Here is a 22,122-nt window from a genome sequence, read left to right on the forward strand (position 1 = left end):
CTGCTGGTGTTTATTGTCTATCTCAGTTTCTTCCCACCAATATACATGTTTTTAATCTTTCTCTCCCATATCTTATCTCGGTTCCACTGAAATAGAGCAGTGCCATTCCCCGAAACATTTCTGCACTCTGATTGTTAACATCATTTTAGACTCAGATTTTGCTTCATTTATAATTCATTCAACAATCAGCAGCATGAATCCTATTCCTGTCACAGTGCCTTAAAGTCCTCAGTCAATTGTAGATGTATCACCACACTAGCAAATTCTTGGGATGTCTCTTGATCTTTCAGTTCACTATCAGGTGCACCACTGTGCTGCCCATTGTCTCTTGAGTCGTGGTTCATAGAGTCAAAGCCCTGTCCCACGGTGCGAGTTCATTCCAAGAGCTCTCCTTAGTTTAAAAAAAATCAAACTCGTGGTAAGCACGGAGAATGAACGTAGCGGGTACGTCGGAGCTCGGGGACGTCTCTTAGCGCTAACAACAGGTACTCGGGAAGACTCGCTAACGGCAGGTAAGCACGGGAAAACTCGTGAAGAGTTTTCAACATGATGAAAAATGTCCACGAGAGCCCCGAGTAGCGACGAGTGGCCATTGCCGTAAATCCCCGAGTTCGAATCAGGGCAAACTCGGGAGAGCTCTTGGAATGAACTCGTACAGTGGGACAGGGCTGTCACTGGTAGTTTCCCTACTTGTAGCTATGGTATCACAACTGGTGGTTCCCTCAATAATCTATCCTGTCCCCATCTACTTCTTATCTAGAAGTTGACCCTTGACGAGCACGTACTTCAGTATTTAATTTTAGTTTGAGAGATACAGCACGGAAACAGGCCCTTCGGCCCACCGAGTCTGCACCGGCCAGCGATCCCCGTGCATTAACACTATCCTACCCACACTCGGGACAATTTACATTTATACCAAACCAATTAACCTGCAAACCTGTACGTCTTTGGAGTGTGGGAGGAAACCGAAGATCTAGGAGATAACCCACGTGGTCACGGGGAGAACGTACAAACTCCGTACAGACAGCACCCGCAGTCGGGATTGAACCCGGGTCTCTGGCGCCTTTAAGTGCTGTAGGCAACAACTCTACCGCTGCGCCACCGTGCCACCCTTAAATACTGTAGCTTACAACCCAATGGTATGAACATTGAATTCTCCAAATTTAGATAACTAACCTACCCTTTCCCCCCCTCTCTTCCCTGTTCCCCACCTGGATGTGCACCCATTTCTCCATCTCCCCATCCACCTTTATACCTCATTCTGGCTTCACATTTCAAGCATCTTCTAACCATATCTCCTTATCTCACACCTTTTGTCTTTTAGTTTCTGGCCTTTGTCCAATCATCTGCCCATCACTGGGTAGGGGTATGTGTGTGTGTGTGTGTGTGTGTGTGTGTATGGATGGTGTGCCTGTGCGTGTGCATGTGTGTGTGATGTGTGCATGTGTGTATGTGTGTGTGTATGTGTGTGTGTGTTCAGCTCGGAGGTGTGTATATGCATGGGTATGTGAGTGAGGTGTGCCTATTTACGGTGTGTGCGTCTGTGTATGTGTGCATGTGTATGTATTTATGTGAATGTCTGTAGTGTTCGTCTGTAGTGTGTGCATGTAAGTCTGTCTCAGATGTGCTTGTGTGTGTATGCGAGTGTGTCTGTGCACATATGTCTGGCTCAGGTGTGTGTGCATGTGTATGTGTCTGAGGTGTGTCTGTGGTATGTATGTATGTCTGTCTGGCTGTGTTGTGCATATGTCTCCTGTCTGCCTGCGTGTGTGTGATATATGCATGTGTATGCCTGTGTATGTGTGTCCACCTGTGGTGTGTGTGTGAGTGTGCATGTGCGTGTGTGCGCACGCGTGTATGGTGGGTTTGTGTGTGTGGTGTGTACGTGCATGCGTGTGTGTCAGCCTGTGTGTTTGTCTGCACCCGTGTATGTGTTACTGTGTCCACCTGTGCTTGTTGACAAGTGAACCGGCTCCTCGCCATGAGCCAGTCCTCTTCCTGTTTCAGACTTACTTGGGATAATCCCGAGCGTAGAAAGGAGTCTGCAGAATGCCTGCTGGGAACACAATCTCGTTCTTGGTTGGGGCGTAGTAGGCATTGACAGCGGGAGGTGTCATACTCCACCTGGAGGGGGGGGGGGGGGGGGGGGGGGAAGAGAGCCAGGGTTAGTACAGAGACACCACAGGAATGTGGTCCTCAGAGCACAGAGGAGGCCGAGACGGCCCAGCACGGATCAGGAGAGTAGGATGAGGGCTGCAGAGAGTGAGGGAGATGGAGAGCACGCAGCAGCTTTGGTCAGTGATTGGGGCACCTGCATTAACGCTGTTCAGCCACATGAGGGAGCTGCTGGCAAGGTGAACACCAACATGCAGCCGCTGACAGTTCCAGGGTGGTTTTGGACAACCCAGAACTCTCAACAACTCAACTCCCATCGTAAACTGTGCGAGTAACTCCTGACTCCAACGTCTGAGATTGGACTTTGTGGCCTGCTGCGCATCTGCAACACTCACGTGGACGGGCCCAGCGACGCCTCTGCAGGAGCCCCCTTGCCTTTGGAGCTTTGCAGGAGTTGCTTCTCCTTGGACCATCCCTGCCTGGCCCCATCGTTACCCAACCACCTGCCTACAGGTCGGTCTGCTGGAGCCCCTTCTTTGTCGATCCTCTCCAAATCCCCACTGCAACTCCAACCCCTGCCTTTCTCCCCACTTGTCGATCCTCTCCAAATGACTGTGACTCCACCCTGATGAGCATCTCCGATGCTCATGCACACCTCCTGGCTGGGACCCAGGCCTGTTGAGGCCACTCTGTACCCAGGTTCAATGTTGCCTTGGGCCTTGGGCCTTGGCACTGAAGTACTTTGCAGCAGAACTCGCTCAAAGCCAGCATTCGTTGGCGTAAGGTTTAACGACCTTTCCAACTGGCCGGGCCAGAGTCTTCTGCTTTGATCTATACTCCCATTAAAATCATGACAAGGTTGGAACCCGAGGCATCACCCTGGCTTGTCGACTCAAAGCAGAGTTTAGGGTTTCTCAAATTGAGGACCACTGAAGATAACAGGAATTAATTTTGGAGGTTGGTACAGCTGATGCCACCACACAGCCCAAACAGAGCAGGTATGGTCATTAAAGCAAGTTACAGATCTCTACATCCCATCACTTGGGGTGTAGTTTGCCCGATAGGTTTGCTCACTAGTGACACCTGCTAGTTACCACGGAAGCACTGGACAAAGGCAGAGGCAGAGGCAGAACTGGCGTTGGGTGGGTGTTCAAAGGCATAGATTCATCAGCTTGAAAGGAGCAGTAACTGGCCGTACGGGCATGTGTGAGGAAGGAAGCAAATGCCTGAGCAGGGGAGGGGAAGGCAAGACTTTTTCCAGGGGTCTGTATCAGCAGGAGGGTGAAATACTCACTGGTCATTGTTGGGAGATTTGCGAAGTTGATCAGCCATGACTCGTGCAGTGAAGTTATAGAATTGCAGCACATTTTCGAAATAGAGGTCAGGAACCACTTCATACTGGATGAAAACAGACAACAGTCTTTCAGCAAACCTTGGTCCACTTGAATAGCCCCACAAGAAAGATCAACTTACAAACCATAACCAGAGTGTGAAGACGCAGAGCTAATTAAATTCATAGGTAGCTGGAACTACGTTAGAACTTCCACTAAAGACTTTCTGTAGGAAGGTGGGGGGGGGGATTGGCCAGAAACTACACAGCTTTTTGAACTTGCCTCATCCTTTAATGAACCCAATAATCTCTGGCGCTGAAAGGCAGCAATTCTATCGCTGCGCCACCATGACACCCAACACTCCATGTTGAAAGATTTTCTACTTCTTTTCTACTCAAGTCTCAACAATTCACCTGTTGAGGCACCAATGCTAAAATAAAGTTCCTCCTTTACTGACTGAACTGCCTTGTTTAAACTGCCTCTTCCATTCCGAGCAGCGATCAGACAGAAGCATGGCCTGAAAGCCATTGTGTTTTTGTTATTGATCAATTTGACCAAGAACGCTCACTGCTGTTGGCTGCATTGAGTTCAGGTCAAACAAAGCGCGTCAGGCCAGCATCTCCACAATGGGAGCATGGACCAGGAACACAGAGCTGCAGAGACTGGAAGCCACGGATCTCAGGAGAGTTCAATCTTCCATTGGTGATAACTGGAATGATTTTGGTGATTGTTTAGCCACCAAAGCTCAGCAAACGCTAGTCCCCGTGTTCTGTTACACCCACTTTAAAGAGTACACTGACATTTAAAAGGGTTAGAAACAAACTGGAAGGTGTGTACTTACATCACTGAAGACCTTATCCAATTCTTTAGTATCCATGATAAACTTTGGGTAGCCAATCATGTCATAGATTGCATCTGCCTACCAATGCAAAAAAAAACCAAAGGGTTAAGCAAGAGCGGGTGTTGAATATATCAAAACTGCAAATTACTGAGAGAAATATTATTCTGTGAAATCCTACATATTAGTGTGTCAATACCTTCACTGCTACCTATCACATTCCAAACACACTGCTGATCCCGACAATTGGGGCGCACCATGGTGCAGGAGTTAGTGTTGCTGCCTCACAGCTCCGGTGATCTCGGTTCGATCCTGACCTTGGGTTTAGTTTAGTTTAGAGATACAGCACGGAAACAGGCCCTTTGACCCATCGAATCCGCAGCGACCAGCGATCTCCGCGCACTAACACTACCCCACACACTAGGGACAATTATACATTTATACCAGGCCAATTAACTTAGTGTGGGAGGAATCCAAAGATCTTGGAGAAAACCTACGCAGGTCATGGGGTGAACGTACAGCCAAGCACCCGTGGTCAGGATTGAACCCGCGTCTCTGGCGCTGTAAAGGCAGCAGCTCTACCCCTACGCCACCGTGCCGCCTATTATTTTTGTGTGTTGTGTGAAATTGGTACGTCCTCCCTGTGGTGGTGTGGGTTTCCTCTGGGTGCTCCGGTACTCTCACATACCATAAACACACAGGTGGGCCAGCAGTATTGGTAAGTAACCAATAAATAATTGGTAAGCAGTATAGGTAAGTGTGAGTTACCAAGAGCAGATAAATAAACCCAATAACCAAAGATTGAAATCTGGGTTGTTAAGAGTGCAAGAAGGAATGGGGTTAACAGACTTGACTAATCCAAAAGCATAACCACCAGTTTTTAATTTAAGATTGGAATTGTCGTTTGGGACTACAGAGAAATAACAGAGGGAGTGGACTGATTGGATCACTCCGCTCACAGCCAGCATGGACATGATGGGATGAATGGCCCCCTGTGTTGTTATAAGAATGAATGAAGCCCCTCAGAGTTGTTCTGCATGGATTGGAACCTACACTGAATGGAATGGGGAACGTGTGGCAATTGAGCAATAACATTGTTCAGAAGTCTCCAGAGGAAATTGTTACTGGGCATGCTCCCACAAGCAGCTAATAAACACGTAACATTCCGAGAGAATAATGTTGTGAGATAGGTCGGTCTTGCTGCGACGTTAGCCTTGCACCAACAGCACCAACTCAACAAAGTTCAGTCCAGTCTTATCCCAAACAGGTCCCATTCCTAATACATGATCCATTAGCTGCTGGTAGACAATACACACTAGGCTCATTTGGAATCATGATGAAACTAAATAGCAAACTCACCAAAGGATTTGTGATCTCAGTGATCATGCCCCAGTGGGAACTTTAACCGCATGATGTGTTTGTTGGTAGAATACTTAGGTGATCAGAAAAATCTGCAATCTTGGACAATAGTTCACGTTCTTGAGCCTGAGAACTGTAACCTTCAGTTCACGAACAGCTTCTTCCCTGCAGCCATCAGGTTATTAAACACTACAAGCTCATAACTTCTGAACTGCAATCGACTATTATTATTATTATTGCACAGTTATTGTTTGTTTTTGAGTATGTGTGTGTGTGTGTGTGTGTGTGTGTGTGTGTGTGTGTGTGTGTGTGTGTGTGTGTGTGTATATATATATATATATATATATATATATGTGTGTGTGTGTGTGTGTGTGTATATATATATATATGTATATATGTATGTATATATGTGTGTGTATATGTATATATATATATATATAAACATATGTGAGTATGTGTATATATACACACATTTAACTTTTTTTCGCTCTCTCTCGCTTGTCATATTATTTACAGTGTACTATGTTTACATATTCTGCTGTGCTGCAGCAAGCAAGAATGTCATTGTTCTATCTGGGACATATGACAATAAAACACTCTTGACTTGACTGAGCGGTTGGAGATGCATGTTAGGTTGGACACCTCCATTGTGTCCTAGGCTTTATTTTCCCTGCTGAAACAAACATGTATGTGACTAAAACTGTGGCCGGAGTATTGGGAAAACTTGGATTACTGAAGGGTGAATGCATCGAAGCGCTTGACAAGGATTTATCAAAATAGATAATTGCAAAGCAAAAACCCTCTCTGAGTCTGTCCGCTCTTACCAACCCTGCCCCTGACAATAAATGTCCTCAAAATCCAGGAAAATGTGGACCACTTTCCCTATCTCAGGAGCCACCTCTCAGCAAAAAGCAGGTGCTGATGGCAAGAGTCACATTTGTCTTCAAGCCCATGGGTATTCGAAGAAAAAACATCAAAGACATCATGTTCTGCACAACCATTGTGGGCTAAAAGGCTCTTTCCTGTGCAAGGCTGACCAGCTAACCATCTCCAGTAGATAAAATGTGTAGAAAAGAACTGCAGATGCTGGTTTAAATCAAAGATACACGAAATGCTGGAGCAACTCAGCGGGACAGACAGCATCTCTGGAGAGAAGGAACGGGTGACGTTTCGGGTCAAGTCTGAGTTGCTCCAGCAATTTGTGTCTATCTTCGACTTAAACCAGCATCTGGAGCTTTTTCCTACACATTTTGCATTGATGTAACCATCTGTACTGACCCAGGCGATGAGAACCAGCCCAGTGATTTACTGCTTCATCCATCCATACCGACCACCCCTCATCCCATTCACCACCTGCATCATTTTCACTTTACCTTCTCTTTAGCTGCTATTTTAGTTTCTTTGTCCATCCATGTGGTCTTCATCAGGCTCTCTTCAAAGGCCTCTTTAATTTCAGAAATCATCTCCTCAGCCTGCAAAGCAATGTCATTACTGAGTCCGTTACAAGGGCCACATGGGATGTTGTTAGACAAATAATGATTAAAGCTTTGAATCTACATAGACTATAATACTGTCATGCAGCTTGGACCAGGCCCCCCAGCCTACTGAGTCCATGCTGATCATCAACCACACACTCTCATACTTATCGCATTTTATTCACCTCGTATTCCCATCAACTATCCCCCAGATCCTGCCACTCTCCTACATACTAGGGGCATCAAGCTCCCAACCTGCACACCTTGGGACGTGAGAGGGAGCTATTTCCCAGGGATTTTAGGAAGGCTGAAGAAATGTCCAACACCAGAGGGCAAGCTATAAGATGAGATGTGGAGGGTACAGTGAATAATGGGGTCCTGGAACGCACTGCCAGGGCTGGTGGAAGAGACGGATACGATATAGTGACATTTAAGAGGCTTTTTGGACAGGCACTTGGAAGTGCAGGGAATAGAGGGATATGTATCATGCACTGACAGATGGCATCATGTTCGGCACAAACAAGGCCCTTTCCTGTGCTGGTAGACACAAAATGCTGGAATAACTCAGCGGGACATGCAACAACTCTGGAGAGAAGGAATGAGTGACGTTTCGGGTCGAGACCCTCTTCAGACCTTTCCTGTGCTGTACTGTTTTACGCTCTATTTGCACCTCTTCAATCTTTTTCACGCGTCTTTAGTATTTTCATCTCTGGCCATTGTCCGACCATCTGCCTACCAAACCCCCTCATTTGTATCCACCTATCACTCAGTGATATCACTCAGTCTTGCCCCTCTTCCATCTTCCCTCCTCCTCCCACCACGATCCATCTGAAGGAGGGCCCCAACCAGAAACATCGCCTATCTGTATTCTCCAGAGATGCTGCCTGGCCCGCTGAGTTACTCCCCGCACTTTTTAAAATTATAATTATAGGTCTCAACAAGGTTTTGACTTACAATCTGCTTGCTGTCTTCAGCAAACGTTGCTTTAACAAACATAGCTCCGAGTGAAAATCCAAGGGTCCCATCGGTGTCACCGACACAGCTCTTCCATCGTGTGTTGCATGTCTGTAAGGAAGATGGGAAACATTAAGGGCTAGATAGAGCAAGTTAAGTCTTAGCCATTCACAGTTGCGTGAAAGGGTAGACCAGGGGTGGGGAACTTTTTCATGTTGGAATGCCGCATTAAGTTAGCTGTAATCTAATAAGGCCACATCCAAGAAACTTCAATTAGATATACTTCAAAATGTACATTATTTTGGTAAAATAGCCCTCATGACTTACTAATGTTTTAATCGTGGCCGTCAGTCGGGAAGGATTATTTCTTTGAATCTTTTACTCTTTGGTATTTTAAATACGTTCATTTTGAAATAAAAATAAAAATAATAAAAGACGAACAAAAAACATATTAATAAAAATAAAAGGTAGACAAAAATGCTGGAGAAACTCAGCGGGTGAGGCAGCATCTATGGAGCGAAGGAAATAGACGACGTTAGGCGACTGAAGAAGGGTCTCGACCCGAGACGTTGCCCATTTCCTTCGCTCCATAGGTTAAGGATGTTTCAAAAGTTAACATCCAGGTAAGGATTGCAGATTTTATATCCTAAAAGAACACTAGTAACCAAATTATTAAAAAAAAAATAAACACCAACAATTTTCCTAACACCATTTAAAAAAAATTGTGCAAACTAATTCTTAAGCCGGGTTCAAACCCTCAAACTGCTACAATGGAATAGAACTTTGTGTTTGTTGGGAGTATTTCAGAAAGTTTAAAAGTAAAATAAATTTTACCAACTAACAATAATTTTAATCAATGTTTCACTTAACAAATGATGTTAATACGTTGACTAATTCTACTTGCAGAGCCGATAAAATATTTGAATGCGCACGATGGCGGGTGATGGCGCGCGCGATCATCGTGCGACTGTCGTACGTCAGTCACTACTGGCCTGTCGCGTAAATGACGGCCAAGTGGGACAGGCCCTTTACTTTTGACCACTGGTTCAATGTTCACAATCGAACCAAATCCATTCGATCTGATTGTGGGAACGCAACACGCAGAGCAAAAAGGGTTCACATGCATTCCCACCTAATGGTTTCTGAGGATAAACTCTTCAAGTGAGAGATAGATGTAGCTCTTAGGGTGAACGGAATCAAGGGATATGGGGAGAAAGCAGGAACAGGGTATTGTTCTGGATGATCAGCCATGATCATATTAAATGGCGGCGCTGGCTTGAAGGGCCGAATGGCCTACTCCTGCACCTATTGTACCACTACCTGGTCTGTTCCTGCTCCCTGATAGAATGTCGGTATCAGAGAGGTGCCCATTGATCCTTCACCTACAGAGCAGCTGAGGTCTGACAGCAAAGAGCAGGCCTGGTCCAGCGAATCCAGGTTCCTGGTCCAAATAATGAGAGCATGCTATTCATTAGACCGCAGGCTTCCTTGGAAGAGAGTAGTCTCTCTGCTTAGCAGCTGATACAACTCACGGATGGCTTTCAAATACCACACATTCACTCCTTACTGGCTGGACTCAGTATGATTCGGATTTGAATTTTTCACTTGTTTAGGAATTAATTATTTTGTTAAAACAAGAGAATTCTCACGCATAAAGCAAAATGAAATCGATTGGAGAAAGCCAAATAGTGCGACTAATATCAGTGTTTTTTTTTTGCTGTTTGACATCTTTTGTTCTGTATATTTCACAATTATTTGTGATCATCCTCAGCAAATCTTTTGATTTTAGGCATAGCACCAACAATTTTAGTTTTTTGTTTTACTTTTAGAGATAGATTGTGGAAACAGTCCGTTCGGCCCATCGACTCCATGCTAACCAGCGATCACCAGTACACTAGTTCTATCCTACACACTAGGCACAATTTACTGAAGCCAATTCACCTACAAACCTGAACGGTCTTTGGAATGTGGGAGGAAACCGGAGCACCTGGAGTAAACCCACACGGTCCATGCAAACTCCATACAGACAGGATCGAACCTGGGTCTCTCGCGCTGTCAGGCAGCAACTCTACTGCCGCGCCACTGCGCCACCCTAGTTCCATCAACCTCCAGTAGCATCCTGTGGTGAATGGATGACCTCCATGAATGTAGGGAGGCTAGCTTGGTTTCCTTCCGCCCAGGTGCGTCTCATTGCTTAGCAACGTGGAGCAAAGCCTTGGGTCCCACCTCTCACCTGGGAAGGTTTCTTCTTTTAACAAAAAAAAAACCCTTTGCAAACTGGGTTTACAGATGTTCACAAGCCGTACTGTAGTATTATAGTATTATAGTAGTTTATTTTGTATTAGTGCCAAATAACTACATGCTTAATGCAGTCCACATTGTGTGTGATGCTCCCAGCAGAGCTTGTGGGCTACGAGGAGGGAACAATCCCACCTTCTCTCCCTGTCCCGCAACTTTCCTTGATAAAGTCAGCTAAAACATGCAGAGCCTGGATTTGGGCAAGCTGAGCGCTGGATTGAAAGTTTGTGTGTTCTCTGCGCTGACATGACCAGATGGTTTGTTTCAGACCAAAAGTGATGCATCACATCTTTTAAAACAAATGCAAACACTCTCCCTCGATGTCAGCCAGACGGAGGAGCTAGTCATCAACATCTGGAAACATGGTGGAGTACATGCTGCAATCATCATCAATAGTGTCAAAGTGGAAATGGTTGAGAGCTTCAAGCTCCTTGACATTAATATTAACACCAATGTGTCCTTGTCCCACCACATAGACACGAGAGCAAAGATACACCATCGCCTTTACTTCCTTAGGAGACTGAGGAAATTCACCATGTCTCCAGTGACTCTTACAAACTTCTACAGATGCGCCATGGAAACCATGCTGCCGGGTTGCATCACAGCTCGGTTTGGGAACAGCCAAGACACCAAAAAAGTGCAGAGTAGTAGATGTAGGCCAGTCCATCACACAGGCCAGACTTACCACCATTGACACCATTTGCACTTCACACTGCCTCAGAAAAGCAGCCAACATAATCAAGGACTTGTCCCACCCCAGTCATTTCTTCTCCCTGCTCCTTGACTTGATTGTATTGATGTATAGCAGCGAGAACAATATTTAAAAGACATTTGGTCAGGTTCATGGATAGGGAAAGTTTAAAGGGATATGGGCCAAACGGGAGCAAATAGGACCAGCGGCATGGGCAAGTTGGGCTGAAAGGTCCATTTTCACGTTGTATGACTCAATGATGCTATTGTATGATCTGATTGCGTGCAAATCAAAACTTTTCGCTGTACCTCGGTACACGTGACAATTATAAACCTCCACACGTTGAAATTTGCTCAAATACTTTAACAGCTGTTTAAAACATAATCAACAAGTTTGTCACTTAAATAATCTTCTGGGAGAGAGGACCTGGAGGTAGAGGCTAAGTTGAATAAACGGTTATTGAAATGATACAGGAAGGGCACGTCTTTCTTTCACAAGTTCACAAATTATAGAAGTTAACTTAGGCCATTCTGCCCATCGAGTCTACTCCATCATTCAATCATGGCTGATCTCCGAGTCCTAATCCCCTATTCCTGCCTTCTCCCCATAAACCTTGACACCCATTCTAATCATGACTTTGTCTATCTCTGCCTTAAAAATATCCACTGGCTTGGCGTCCACAGCCCTCTGTGGCAATGAGTTCCACAGATTAACTACCCTCTGACTAAAGAAGTTCCTCCTCCCCTCCTTTCTAGAAGAGTGTCCTTTAATTCTGAGGCTGAGACCTCTGCTCCTAGACTCTCCCACCAGTGGAAACATCCTTTACACGTCCACTCTATCTATGCCGTTCATTATTCTCCATTAGTTCAGGAATGATCAAACCGAGGGCTTCAAGATTATAATAGGTTTGACAGTCCAAATCACAGAACCTTCCAGTTGCCTGAAACTGGTTAGCTGCAGTTGTCTCATGATCCTGGCAGAAGATTGTTACCAATATTTGGTTTCCTAATAATTTCTGCTGCTTTGCAATGTTCTCAGTCGGGACCTGGCTAGTTTGATATGGTATTATTTTCAATTTCTTAACGTTTATGGTTTGTACAAGAAACCAATATAAAATCCTATCCTTCTTGCGTAAGTAAAATAAACATGATGCAAACTACAGTCCAGATCCCTCGGGCTTATTGCATTCAATTGCACTAACTTAGCCTAACAAAGGGCACACAAAAACACTAACATGTGATGGATATATTGTATTTCAGTAATTTATCCAATTTAGTGTCATCTGTTTTTGAGAAGCATGACCTCAAAATGAGTTTCGCAATTGACACAGATTTGTGCTTGAGGACATTGGCAGAGTTAAACCAGAACTAAACTCATGACTGAAAATTATTCACAATACTTATTTGGCCAAAGGAAATGAAATCACAGAGACTCAAAATGTTTGAATGTTAGAGCTATAAAAGTACATGGCCAGCTTCACTGATCCAGTCGAGGTTTCTGGTCAAACGCAGAGCTGAACAGGAAAAGTAGAAAAAAAAAAAATCAGAAATGGATGCTTAGTTTTAGTTTAGTTTAGTTTAGAGGTACAGAGCAGAAACAGGCCCTTTGGCATACCTAGGCCGTGCCGACCAGTGATCTCTGAACATCAGAACTGTCCTACACGCAATTTATAATTTTACCAAAGCCAATTAACCTACAAAGCTGTACGTCTTTGGATTGTGGGATGAAACCAGTGCACCCGGAGAAAACCCACGAGGCCACAGGGAGAATGTACAAGCCTTACAGACAGCACCCGTAGTCAGGAACGAACCCGGGTCTCTGGCGCCGTAAGTCAGCAACTCTGCCATCGTGCAGCCCTAAAACTGATTCAAATCTGGATGACCTTGGATTAATGCCAATACATCTCTGGGCATTCAGGCAAATGAGACCCTCTGCTGGACGGTGGAATTTGACAGACTCTTGACTCACTTTTTTAGTTCCAGACATGGCGGTGAGGAGCTTTTCCTCAGCATCCTGGAAGCGATGATCCAGGCAGTCCGCAGTTTTCATCACCACATTCCATATCATATAGTTGTTGAGGACACTGCAAGCAGAGACACTGAAGTCACGAACAGCATTTATTTCGAGAGGACAAGAGTATAAAAACAGGGATGTCAGGCTGAGGCTTTATAAAGCACTTGTTAGACAGCATTTGGAGTATTATGAGCAACTATATCTGAGGAAGGATGTTCTGGAGTTGGAGAGGGTCCACAGGAGGTTTGCGAGAATGATCCCAGGAATGGGATGGAAGATTGCAACCTTCACGTGGTCTGCCCTGTTTTGATTAATGCAATCAACCCGGCGAGCACAATCAAATAAGATCAAATAGAACAAGTTGTCCTACAACTTTAGGCTGTGCACGCCATACGCAAGAAGAAGAAGAAGATCCCAGGAATGATTGGGTTAACATAGGATGAGCATTTGACAGCATGGGCCTGTACTCGCTTGGAGTTCAGAAGAATGAGTGGGGCCCCACATTGAAACTTAGTGAATAGTGAAAGGCCTGGATAGAGTGAATGTGGAGAGGATGTTTCCACTAGTGGGAGAGTCGACAACCAGAGGTCATTGCCTCAGAATTAAAGGACATGCCTTTAGAAAGGAAATGAGGAGGAATTTCTTTAGTCAGAGGGTGGTGAATCTGTGGAATTCATTGCCACAGCCAACTGCGGAGGCTAGGTCAATGTATTTTTAAGGCAGAGATTGTCAGATTCTTGATTAGTACGGGTGTCAGGGGCTAGTCAAGTCATGTCAAGTTTATTTGTCACATACACATACGAGATGTGCAGTGAAATGAAAGTGGCAATGCTCGCGGACTTTTGTGCAAAAGACAAACAACAAAACAACCAAACAAATTATAAACACAATCATAACACACATATTCTTTTACATAATAAATAATGGAAGGAAAAACGTTCAGTAGAGTTAGTCCCTGGTGAGATAGGCGTTTACAGTCCGAATTGCCTCTGGGAAGAAACTCCTTCTCAACCTCTCCGTTCTCACCGCATGGCAACGGAGGCGTTTGCCTGACCGTAGCAGCTGGAACAGTCCGTTGCAGGGGTGGAAGGGGTCTCCCATGATTTTATTTGCTCTGGAGTTGCACCTCTTGTTGTATAGTTCCTGCAGGGGGGCGCGTGAAGTTCCCATAGTGCGTTTGGCCGAACGCACTACTCTCATTTATTTATTATGAACAGAAGGCAGAAGAATGGGGTTAAGAGGGAAAGATAGATCAGCCATGATTGAATGAGGGAGTAGACTTAATGGACCGAATGCCCTAATTCTGCCCCTGGAATTTATGAAGTAATCTACAGTCCATTTTTCTGATGGAGAATTGACACACAGTGCCCTCCAGAATGTTTGGGATAAAGACCCATCATTTATTTATTTGCCTCTGTACTCCACAATTTGAGATTTGTAATAGAACAAAAAAAAATCACATGTGGTTAAAGTGCACATTGTCAGATTTTATTAAAGGTAATTTTTATTCATTTTGCTTTCACCATGTAGAAATTACAGCAGTGTTTATACATAGGCCCCACATTTCAGGGCACCATTATATTTGGAACACAGCAATGTCATGTAAATTAAAGTAATCATGTTTAGTATTTTGTTGCATATCCTTTGCATGCAATGACTGCTTGAAGTCTGCGATTCATGGACATCACTAGTTGCTGGGTGTCTTCTCTGGTGATGCTCTGCCAGGCCTGCATTGCGACCATCTTCAGCTTCTGCTTGTTTTGGACTGCTAGTACCTTTCAGTTTTCTCTTCAGCATATAAAAGGCATGTTCAATTGGGTTCAGATCGGGTGATTGGCCACTCAAGAAATGACCATATTTTAGCTTTGAAAAACCCCTTTGTTGCTTTAGCAGTATGTTTGGGATCGTTGTCTTGCTGTAGAATGAACTGCCGGCCAATGAATTTTGAGACATTTGTATGAACTTGAGCAGATAGGATGTGTCTATACACTTCAGAATTCATTATGCTACTGCCATCAGCAGTTGTATCATCAATGAAGATAAGTGAGCCAGTACCTTCAGCAGCCATACATGCCTAGGCCATAACACCCACACCACCGTGTTTCACAGGGGATGGGAGTTTGCAACATTCACGTGGTCCACCCTATTTCGACTAGAGCAATCAACCCGACGTGCACAAACAATTAGATCAAATAGAACAAGTTGACCTACAACTTTAGGCTGTGCACGCCATACGCAAGAAGAAGACTGTGCTTCACAGATGAGGTGCTATGCTTTGGATCTTGGGCAGTTCCTTCTCTCCCCCATACTTTGCTCTTGCCATCACTCTGATAAAAGTTCATCTTCGTCTCATCTGTCCTTTTTCCAGAACTGCAGTCGCTCTTTTAAGTACTTTGTCGCAAACTGTAACCCGGCAATCCTATTTTTGTGGCTAACCAGTGGTTTGCATCTTTCAATGTAGCCTCTGTATTTCTGTTCATGAAGTCTTCTGCGGACAGTCGTCCTGATCTGTCGGACACGTGTTTTGGGTTTTCTCTTTATTATAGAGAGAATGCTTCTGTCATTAGCTGTGGAGGTTTCCTTGGCCTGCCAGTCCCTTTGCGATTAGTAAGCTCACCAGTGCTCTCTTTCTTCTTAATGATGTCCTAAATAGTTGAATTTGGTAAGCATAAGGTTTGGCTGATGTCTCTAACAGTTTTTTTTATTCTTGTTTTTCAGTCTCATAATGGCTTCTTTGACTTTCATCGGCACAACTTTGGTCCTCATGTTGATAAACAGCAATAAATGTTTCCAAAGGTGATGGAATGTCTGGAGGAAAGACTAGGTGCTGAGAGCTCTCTTACACCTGCATTAAGGAGGTATTTAAACACACCTGAACAATTACAAATGCCTGTGAAGCCATGTGTCCCAAACATGATGGTGCCCTGAAATGGGGGAACTGCTGTAATTTCTACATGGTGAAACCAAAATGTATAAAAATGGTCTTTAATAAAATCTGACAATGTGCACTTTAACCACATGTGATTTTTTTCTATTGCAAATCTCAAATTGTGGAGTACAGAGGCAAATAAATAAATGACAGGTCTTTGTCCCAAACATTATGGAGGGCACTGTAGAGTGAGTGGTGGGACCATTTGGGCAAATGAGCACAACATCAGGCTGGAGCAGAGCAGGCTGAAGTCACCAGGGTTGTACATTTCCCAACATGAGCAGATTTGGAGCAGGCTCATGCTTCTGTTGCAAAAACAAGAAATGGTAATTAAAGAAAGATGAATAAAAACAAACATCAACTGTTCCAGGAAAAAATATGTGGAATATTCAATAGCCAGGACGTCCAAAAACTAGCAAGCACATGGGATTTAAATGGAGGATCCAGGTAATGGGAACAATTGATTGAGAGGTTGTCAGTGAGAGTGGCAAGGGAGAGAATTAGAGAGAAAACACAGGGAGAGTGAGGGACAGTGGAGTAGAGAGAGAGAGAGGGGGAGAGAGAGAGAGAAGGAGGGAGGGAGGGAGAGAGTGAGAGAGAGGCAGAGAAAGTTGAGAGAGTGCAAGAGTAGTGAGAGGAGCAGAGAGAGTGAGAGGCAAACAGGGTGAGAGAGTGAAAGAAGTAGAGGAAGTGAATGAGGAGCAGAGAGAGTGACACAAGAGTAGAGAGAGCAAGAGAGGGGCTGAAGGGGCGAGAGGTAACCAAAGAGAGCTTTGAGGCAAGTTTTATGTGTTGTGGACTAGCACTGTGACAAATACCAGATAAACAAATTGACTCATTCATTGCTTTGATGCTGCTGGGATACTGAAATATTCTAAACAACTCCCACATTTACCAACTGAACTGTCCGTAAGTGAAGTAATTCACTGTTTGAGATCTTTCCAAAATACAAACTGTCGCCACCTCTATTCATCTTTTTTATGATAGAATTTAGTATTAATTGTGGGTGGACACAAAAGGCTGGAGTAACTCAGCGGGTCAGGCAGCATCTTTGGAGAAAAGAAAGGTCTTGACCCGAAACGTCACCTAATCTTTTTCTCCAGAGATGCTGCCTGTCCCGCTGAGTTACTCCAGCAGTTTGTGTCTATCTTCGGTGTAAACCAGCATCTGCAGTTCCTTCCTATAAATTGTGGACATTTGTTGTTGACCTCCTGATATGAGCAATTTAATTATTTTCATTTCCTCTTGCTATTTTACCTTCCCATTGATCAAAAACAGGCACTTCCTGGCCAGTTGCAATCAGCTTGTAAGCAGCTGGCGTGTGCCTATTATTTATTGGGATTAAAAGCACGGGTGGGAAACAAATGATAAAAGCAAAGGAGCCTAACCTTTTGTCGGTGGAGTTGATGAGATCAGAAACCTTCTGCAGATATTCCTTTGCATAGACGACCACAGGCTCAGAGTCATTCAGCTCAACTGGATGGAACATGGCCGACATCAGGGGCAGCCAGTTAACAACTGGGACCAGCACCTGACAAAGAAACGGAGAAGATTACTAAACCAAAATAGGCCAGGTCGAGGAGTCAAGAATGTTCTGGAATAAACAAGAGGCACGGACCTTGTTCAATTCACACGGGTCCAGAACCTGCCGTGCAGTCCAACATTGCAAAGATATTTATCGGCTCATTACTCCGTGAAGTGGTCACTACATAATTACTAAATACCCCCAAAGAGTTCACATGTTTAACTCTGTGGCTACATTGGAAATAAGTCCTTTGTAGCCTTCACTCAGTCCAATGTTGTGGTTCAAAACATTGCCGCGGTTGGAGGAAAGGGGTTAAGAGGCAATGGTTTATATCTGGGGGATTCAGCTGCTCAACCCAAGAATGCAGTTAAGATGCTGAGACTAAGTTACTTCTTTTGAAGAAAGAAATCAACTTGCACGGAAAGATGAAGGATAGCGAAAGATGAAAAGGAATTAGGCAGGTGAATGATGACTGGTAACAATTATTGTTGGCTGAACTCGCTGGGACTTTGGTTTGTTTAAGATATAATCCAGATGTGGCTCACTGCACTTTTGATCAGCAAAATAAAAATGGCTAGCAGGCAGCATCACTGGTCGTGAGGTCAAGTGGAAATGTTACATCAATGGTAACCTTCCTGTGAAACAGTAGATGAACTGGTGAAGGGAAAAGTGTGTGTTTTGATCATGGTTAATATTTTACTCACTAATAGGTGGGAGAGGTTGTGCAAGTATACACATGAAGGAAATTAACTGCATTGTGTGCCAGGAATTTCTACTTGAGTTAATGCTTCTGCTGCTGAGGTCCATGTTTACCCTTGGAGAACGGCAGACGTAACTATCAATTAAACCACCCCAATGTGGGGTTTGGCGCAGAGGAACCACACAATCGTTGGCGGACGACACGGGTGGAGCGATCTCGCTGAGCGACGAGCTGCAGGCAATGTCCTCATCTGATTGTGATGTCCTCATCACTATCGCAAATCAGTCACGGATAACAAGCAAACACCTTGTGCTCTGTCACCCTGCTGTCACTGCAAAGTTGAGCTCCAAATGTAGGGGGATACATTTTGCACATTTATTAATGGAATCACCCATTTCAACGGGGCGATGTTCGCCACCAACAAATTCCTCAGATGGGGATAATGTGGCGGGGAGATGGCGGGCGACTTCTCCCGCCCGAGTTGCGGGGTCAAAGAGCTCCTGGAGCGGGGCCTAACATCACCGCCCCGCGCGGCTTGGAATGGCCGCGGGACTCTGCGAGCGCATGCCGGAGGCTCTAACACCAAGACCCGGTGTGCGATCTTGCACCACCCGGCGTGGCTTTAATGGCCGCGGGACAATCGCCATCGCCAGCCGGGGGCTTTGACTTTGACTCTGACATCGGGGGGGGGAGAGTGCAGTGGAGAGATACGTTTTTTTTGGCCTTCCATCACAGCAATGTGATGGATGTTTATGTAAAATGTAAATTATGTTGTGTCTGGGGTCTATTTGTTTGTAATGTATGGCTGCAGAAACGGCATTTCGTTTGGACCTCAAGGGGTCCAAATGACAATTATATTGACTATTGATGTTGATGTAGCTCAACAGAAGCTCCAAGGAGAAGCGCTCAGGGGAGTCGAAATGTGATTCAAAGCCTCTCTCCCGAGATGCTGCCTGTCCTACTGAGTTACTCCAGCACTTGTGTCTATCTATGGTGTCTGCACAGCATCTGCAGTCCCTTCCTACAAATAACTGACCTGGAGGCTGAGTAGCAAGAAAATACCGATTCATTTGTCTACAGGGGACCATCACACAAAACCCCTGAATCATGCAAGGCCTGGATAGAGTAGATGTGGAAAGGATGTTTCCAGTAGTGGGAGAGTCTAGGACCAGAGTGCACAGCCTCAGAATAAAAGGATGGGCCCTTAGAATGGAGAAGAGGTGGAATTTCTTTCGTCGGAGTTTGGTGAATCTGTGGAATTCATTGCCACAGAAAGTGGTGGAGGCCAAGTCATTGGGTATTTTTAAATAGGAGATGGGTAGATTCTTGATTAGTAAGGGTTTCAAAGGTTATGGAGAGAAGGCAGGAGAATGGGGTTGGGCGGGAAAAATAGATCAGCCATGATCGAATGGCAGAGCAGATTCGATGGGCCGAATGGCCTAATCCTGCACCTCCGTCTTGTGAACCTATGGACGAAACTCACCTGGAGGTTGCGTATCGTCATCTTGTTGTAGATAAGTTCTTCGTCCCTGCGGTCCTCCGAGGCAACGGTGATGTTTGCCAGCGCTGTCTCCAGTTCCAGAACCTGCTGCATTTGGGCCAGCGTGGAAGCCTCGTCACCACCCAGCAGCACCCCCAGCTCCACCATGTAATTCAAATAGGCTGTTAGGATCTGGAGGGAAATGAAGAAAGACGCTCTTAAAACCATTTACGGAGCAGGATTACAAATTGCACAGAGCATGCAATTCTCAAGAGATAGAATCCATTGGTGATAACCACAATCCCACAATAATCTATGATACATCGAGAACATTGGTGAGGGTGGGCACTTCTTGCACGAGCCCCCCCTTTGTTTTGTCTAATCTCTTCCCATTCTTGTTTCACTGATGTGGCACCAAAATCAGGCCCATTCAATTATTGTCGTTCAGTGACTCTGATGATGTAAGAGGCACTGTCAGGATGCCTTGTCCACGTCTTAAAGGAACCTCAACTTAAACTATCTACTTCCATTTTCTTGAATATCAGGGCTGCATTGGCATTTTTTCAGAAACTGTTCCAGCTCCCCCATTATTTAGAGTTGACCCATCGCTGATAATCGCCTGTCTAAACCCCGAGTCCACCCACACTGACCCGTTCTCACTAGCTCTATATTATCCCCACTATCCATTTCCTATTCCTATTTCATATTGTCTTTTCGCTGACTGGTTAGCACGCAACAAAAACATTTCACTGTACATGTGACAATAAACTAAACTAACAAGCTAACTACACAGGTACACAAAAATGTTGGAGAAACTCAGCGGGTGCAGCAGCATCTATGGAGCGAAGGAAATAGGCAACGTTTCGGGCCAAAACCCTTCTTCAGACTGAAACGTTGCCGATTTCCTTCGCTCCATAGATGCTGCTGCACCCGTTGAGTTTCTCTAGCATTTTTGTGTACCTTCGATTTTCCAGCATCTGCAGTTCCTTCTTAAACTAACCACACACTAAGGGCAAATACTGAAGCCAATTAACCTGCAAATCAGAATGTATTTGTGATGTGGGAGGAAACCAGAGCACACAGAGGAAGCAATGAGCAAATTTTGCTTTTTGGTTTTGATCTGAAATGTTAAATATTTTACTCTCTACTGAACCTTTATGTGTCTCCAGCAGTTTCAGTTTAATTTTGCATTTCTAGTTGTTTATATGATTTGCTTTTGGTTTAATACCAGCTCTTCCCAATGTATCACAACTGTATACCAGAGCCACAGTGATTACATTTTTGCTAAAGCTCAGATATTGGATGGATGTCATGAGCAATGCCAATGTTGGCCTCGTGTTTACAGCGGAATACAAAATAAAGATCAGGAATAATGTGTTCAATCAGCTGCTAATAGGGCTCCAATAGCAACCCCCTAGTACTTACGCTTGCTGAAATCTTCCACAACTGCACTAAAAGAGCGTTAAAGGTTACCGTGAGTTGGCAGGAGAAGGGGTTGAGAGGGAAAAATAGATCAGCCATGATTGAAAGGGAGAGAAGACGCAATGGGCCAAGTTCCTGTGTCTTATGGTCTAACAAAACATCAGCAACTCTGTGCTGGGAGTCGATTTCATTCTCCCTGAACTTTATTGCTGGCCTGTGTATAAGAAGGAACTGCAGATGCTGGTTTAATATGATGAAAAGCTGGAGTAGCTCAGCCGGACAGGCAGCATCTCTGGAGAGAAGGAATGGGTGATATTTCAGGTTCAGACCCAACGGATAAATGAAAGGAGAGATATAGACGATGATGGAGAGAGATAAAGAACAATGAATAAAAGATATGCAAAAAAGTAACGATGGTGAAAGAAACAGGCCATTGTTAGCTGTTTGTTGGGTGAAAACGAGAAGCTGGTGCGACTTGGGTGGGGGAGGGATGGAGAGAGAGGGAATGCCGGGACTACCTGAAGTGAGAGAAATCAATGTCATGCCACTGGGCTGTAAACTGCCCAAGCGAAATATGAGATGCTGTTCCTCCAATTTGTGTTTAGCCTCACTCTGACAATGGAGGAGATCTAGGACAGAAAGGTCTGTGTGGGAATGGGGAGGAGAATTAAAGTGTTTAGCAACCAGGAGATCAGGTAGGTTCAGGCGGGCTGAGCGACGGTGTTCAGCGAAACGATCGCCCAGTCTACGTTTGGTCTCGCCGATGTACGAGTCACATCTTGAACAACTGATACAGTAGATGAGGTTGGAGGAGGTACAATGAACCTGTGCCTAACCTGAAAGGACTGTTGGGGTCCCTGGACAGAGACGAAGGAGGGGGTGTAGGGACAGGTGTTACATCTTTTGCGGTTGCAGGGGAAGGTACCTGGGGTGCGGGTAGTTTGGGTGGGAAGGTTTGAATTAACCAGGGAGTTGCGGAGGGAATGGTCTCT

The 22,122-nt window shown here is 44.9% G+C and overlaps 1 protein-coding gene across 3 annotated transcripts in view; it reads right to left on the reverse strand.

Moving 5' to 3' along the window:
• LOC129711638 (endothelin-converting enzyme 1-like) overlaps window positions 1–22,122 on the reverse strand; it is a 209,047-nt gene that overhangs the window by 16,609 nt on the left and 170,316 nt on the right. For all 3 annotated transcript variants that reach the window (XM_055659434.1, XM_055659433.1, XM_055659435.1), the window contains exons 8-15: window positions 19,712–19,900; window positions 17,392–17,534; window positions 13,030–13,144; window positions 8,073–8,183; window positions 7,017–7,115; window positions 4,288–4,365; window positions 3,410–3,513; window positions 2,014–2,124 (exon numbers count right to left, since the gene is read on the reverse strand). In XM_055659434.1, the coding sequence (XP_055515409.1) occupies window positions 2,014–2,124; window positions 3,410–3,513; window positions 4,288–4,365; window positions 7,017–7,115; window positions 8,073–8,183; window positions 13,030–13,144; window positions 17,392–17,534; window positions 19,712–19,900 (950 nt within the window). The remainder of the gene's footprint in view (window positions 1–2,013; window positions 2,125–3,409; window positions 3,514–4,287; window positions 4,366–7,016; window positions 7,116–8,072; window positions 8,184–13,029; window positions 13,145–17,391; window positions 17,535–19,711; window positions 19,901–22,122) is intronic.

Source organism: Leucoraja erinacea, chromosome 30 (assembly GCF_028641065.1).
Source record: "Leucoraja erinacea ecotype New England chromosome 30, Leri_hhj_1, whole genome shotgun sequence".
NCBI classification, from domain to species: Eukaryota; Metazoa; Chordata; class Chondrichthyes; order Rajiformes; family Rajidae; genus Leucoraja; species Leucoraja erinaceus.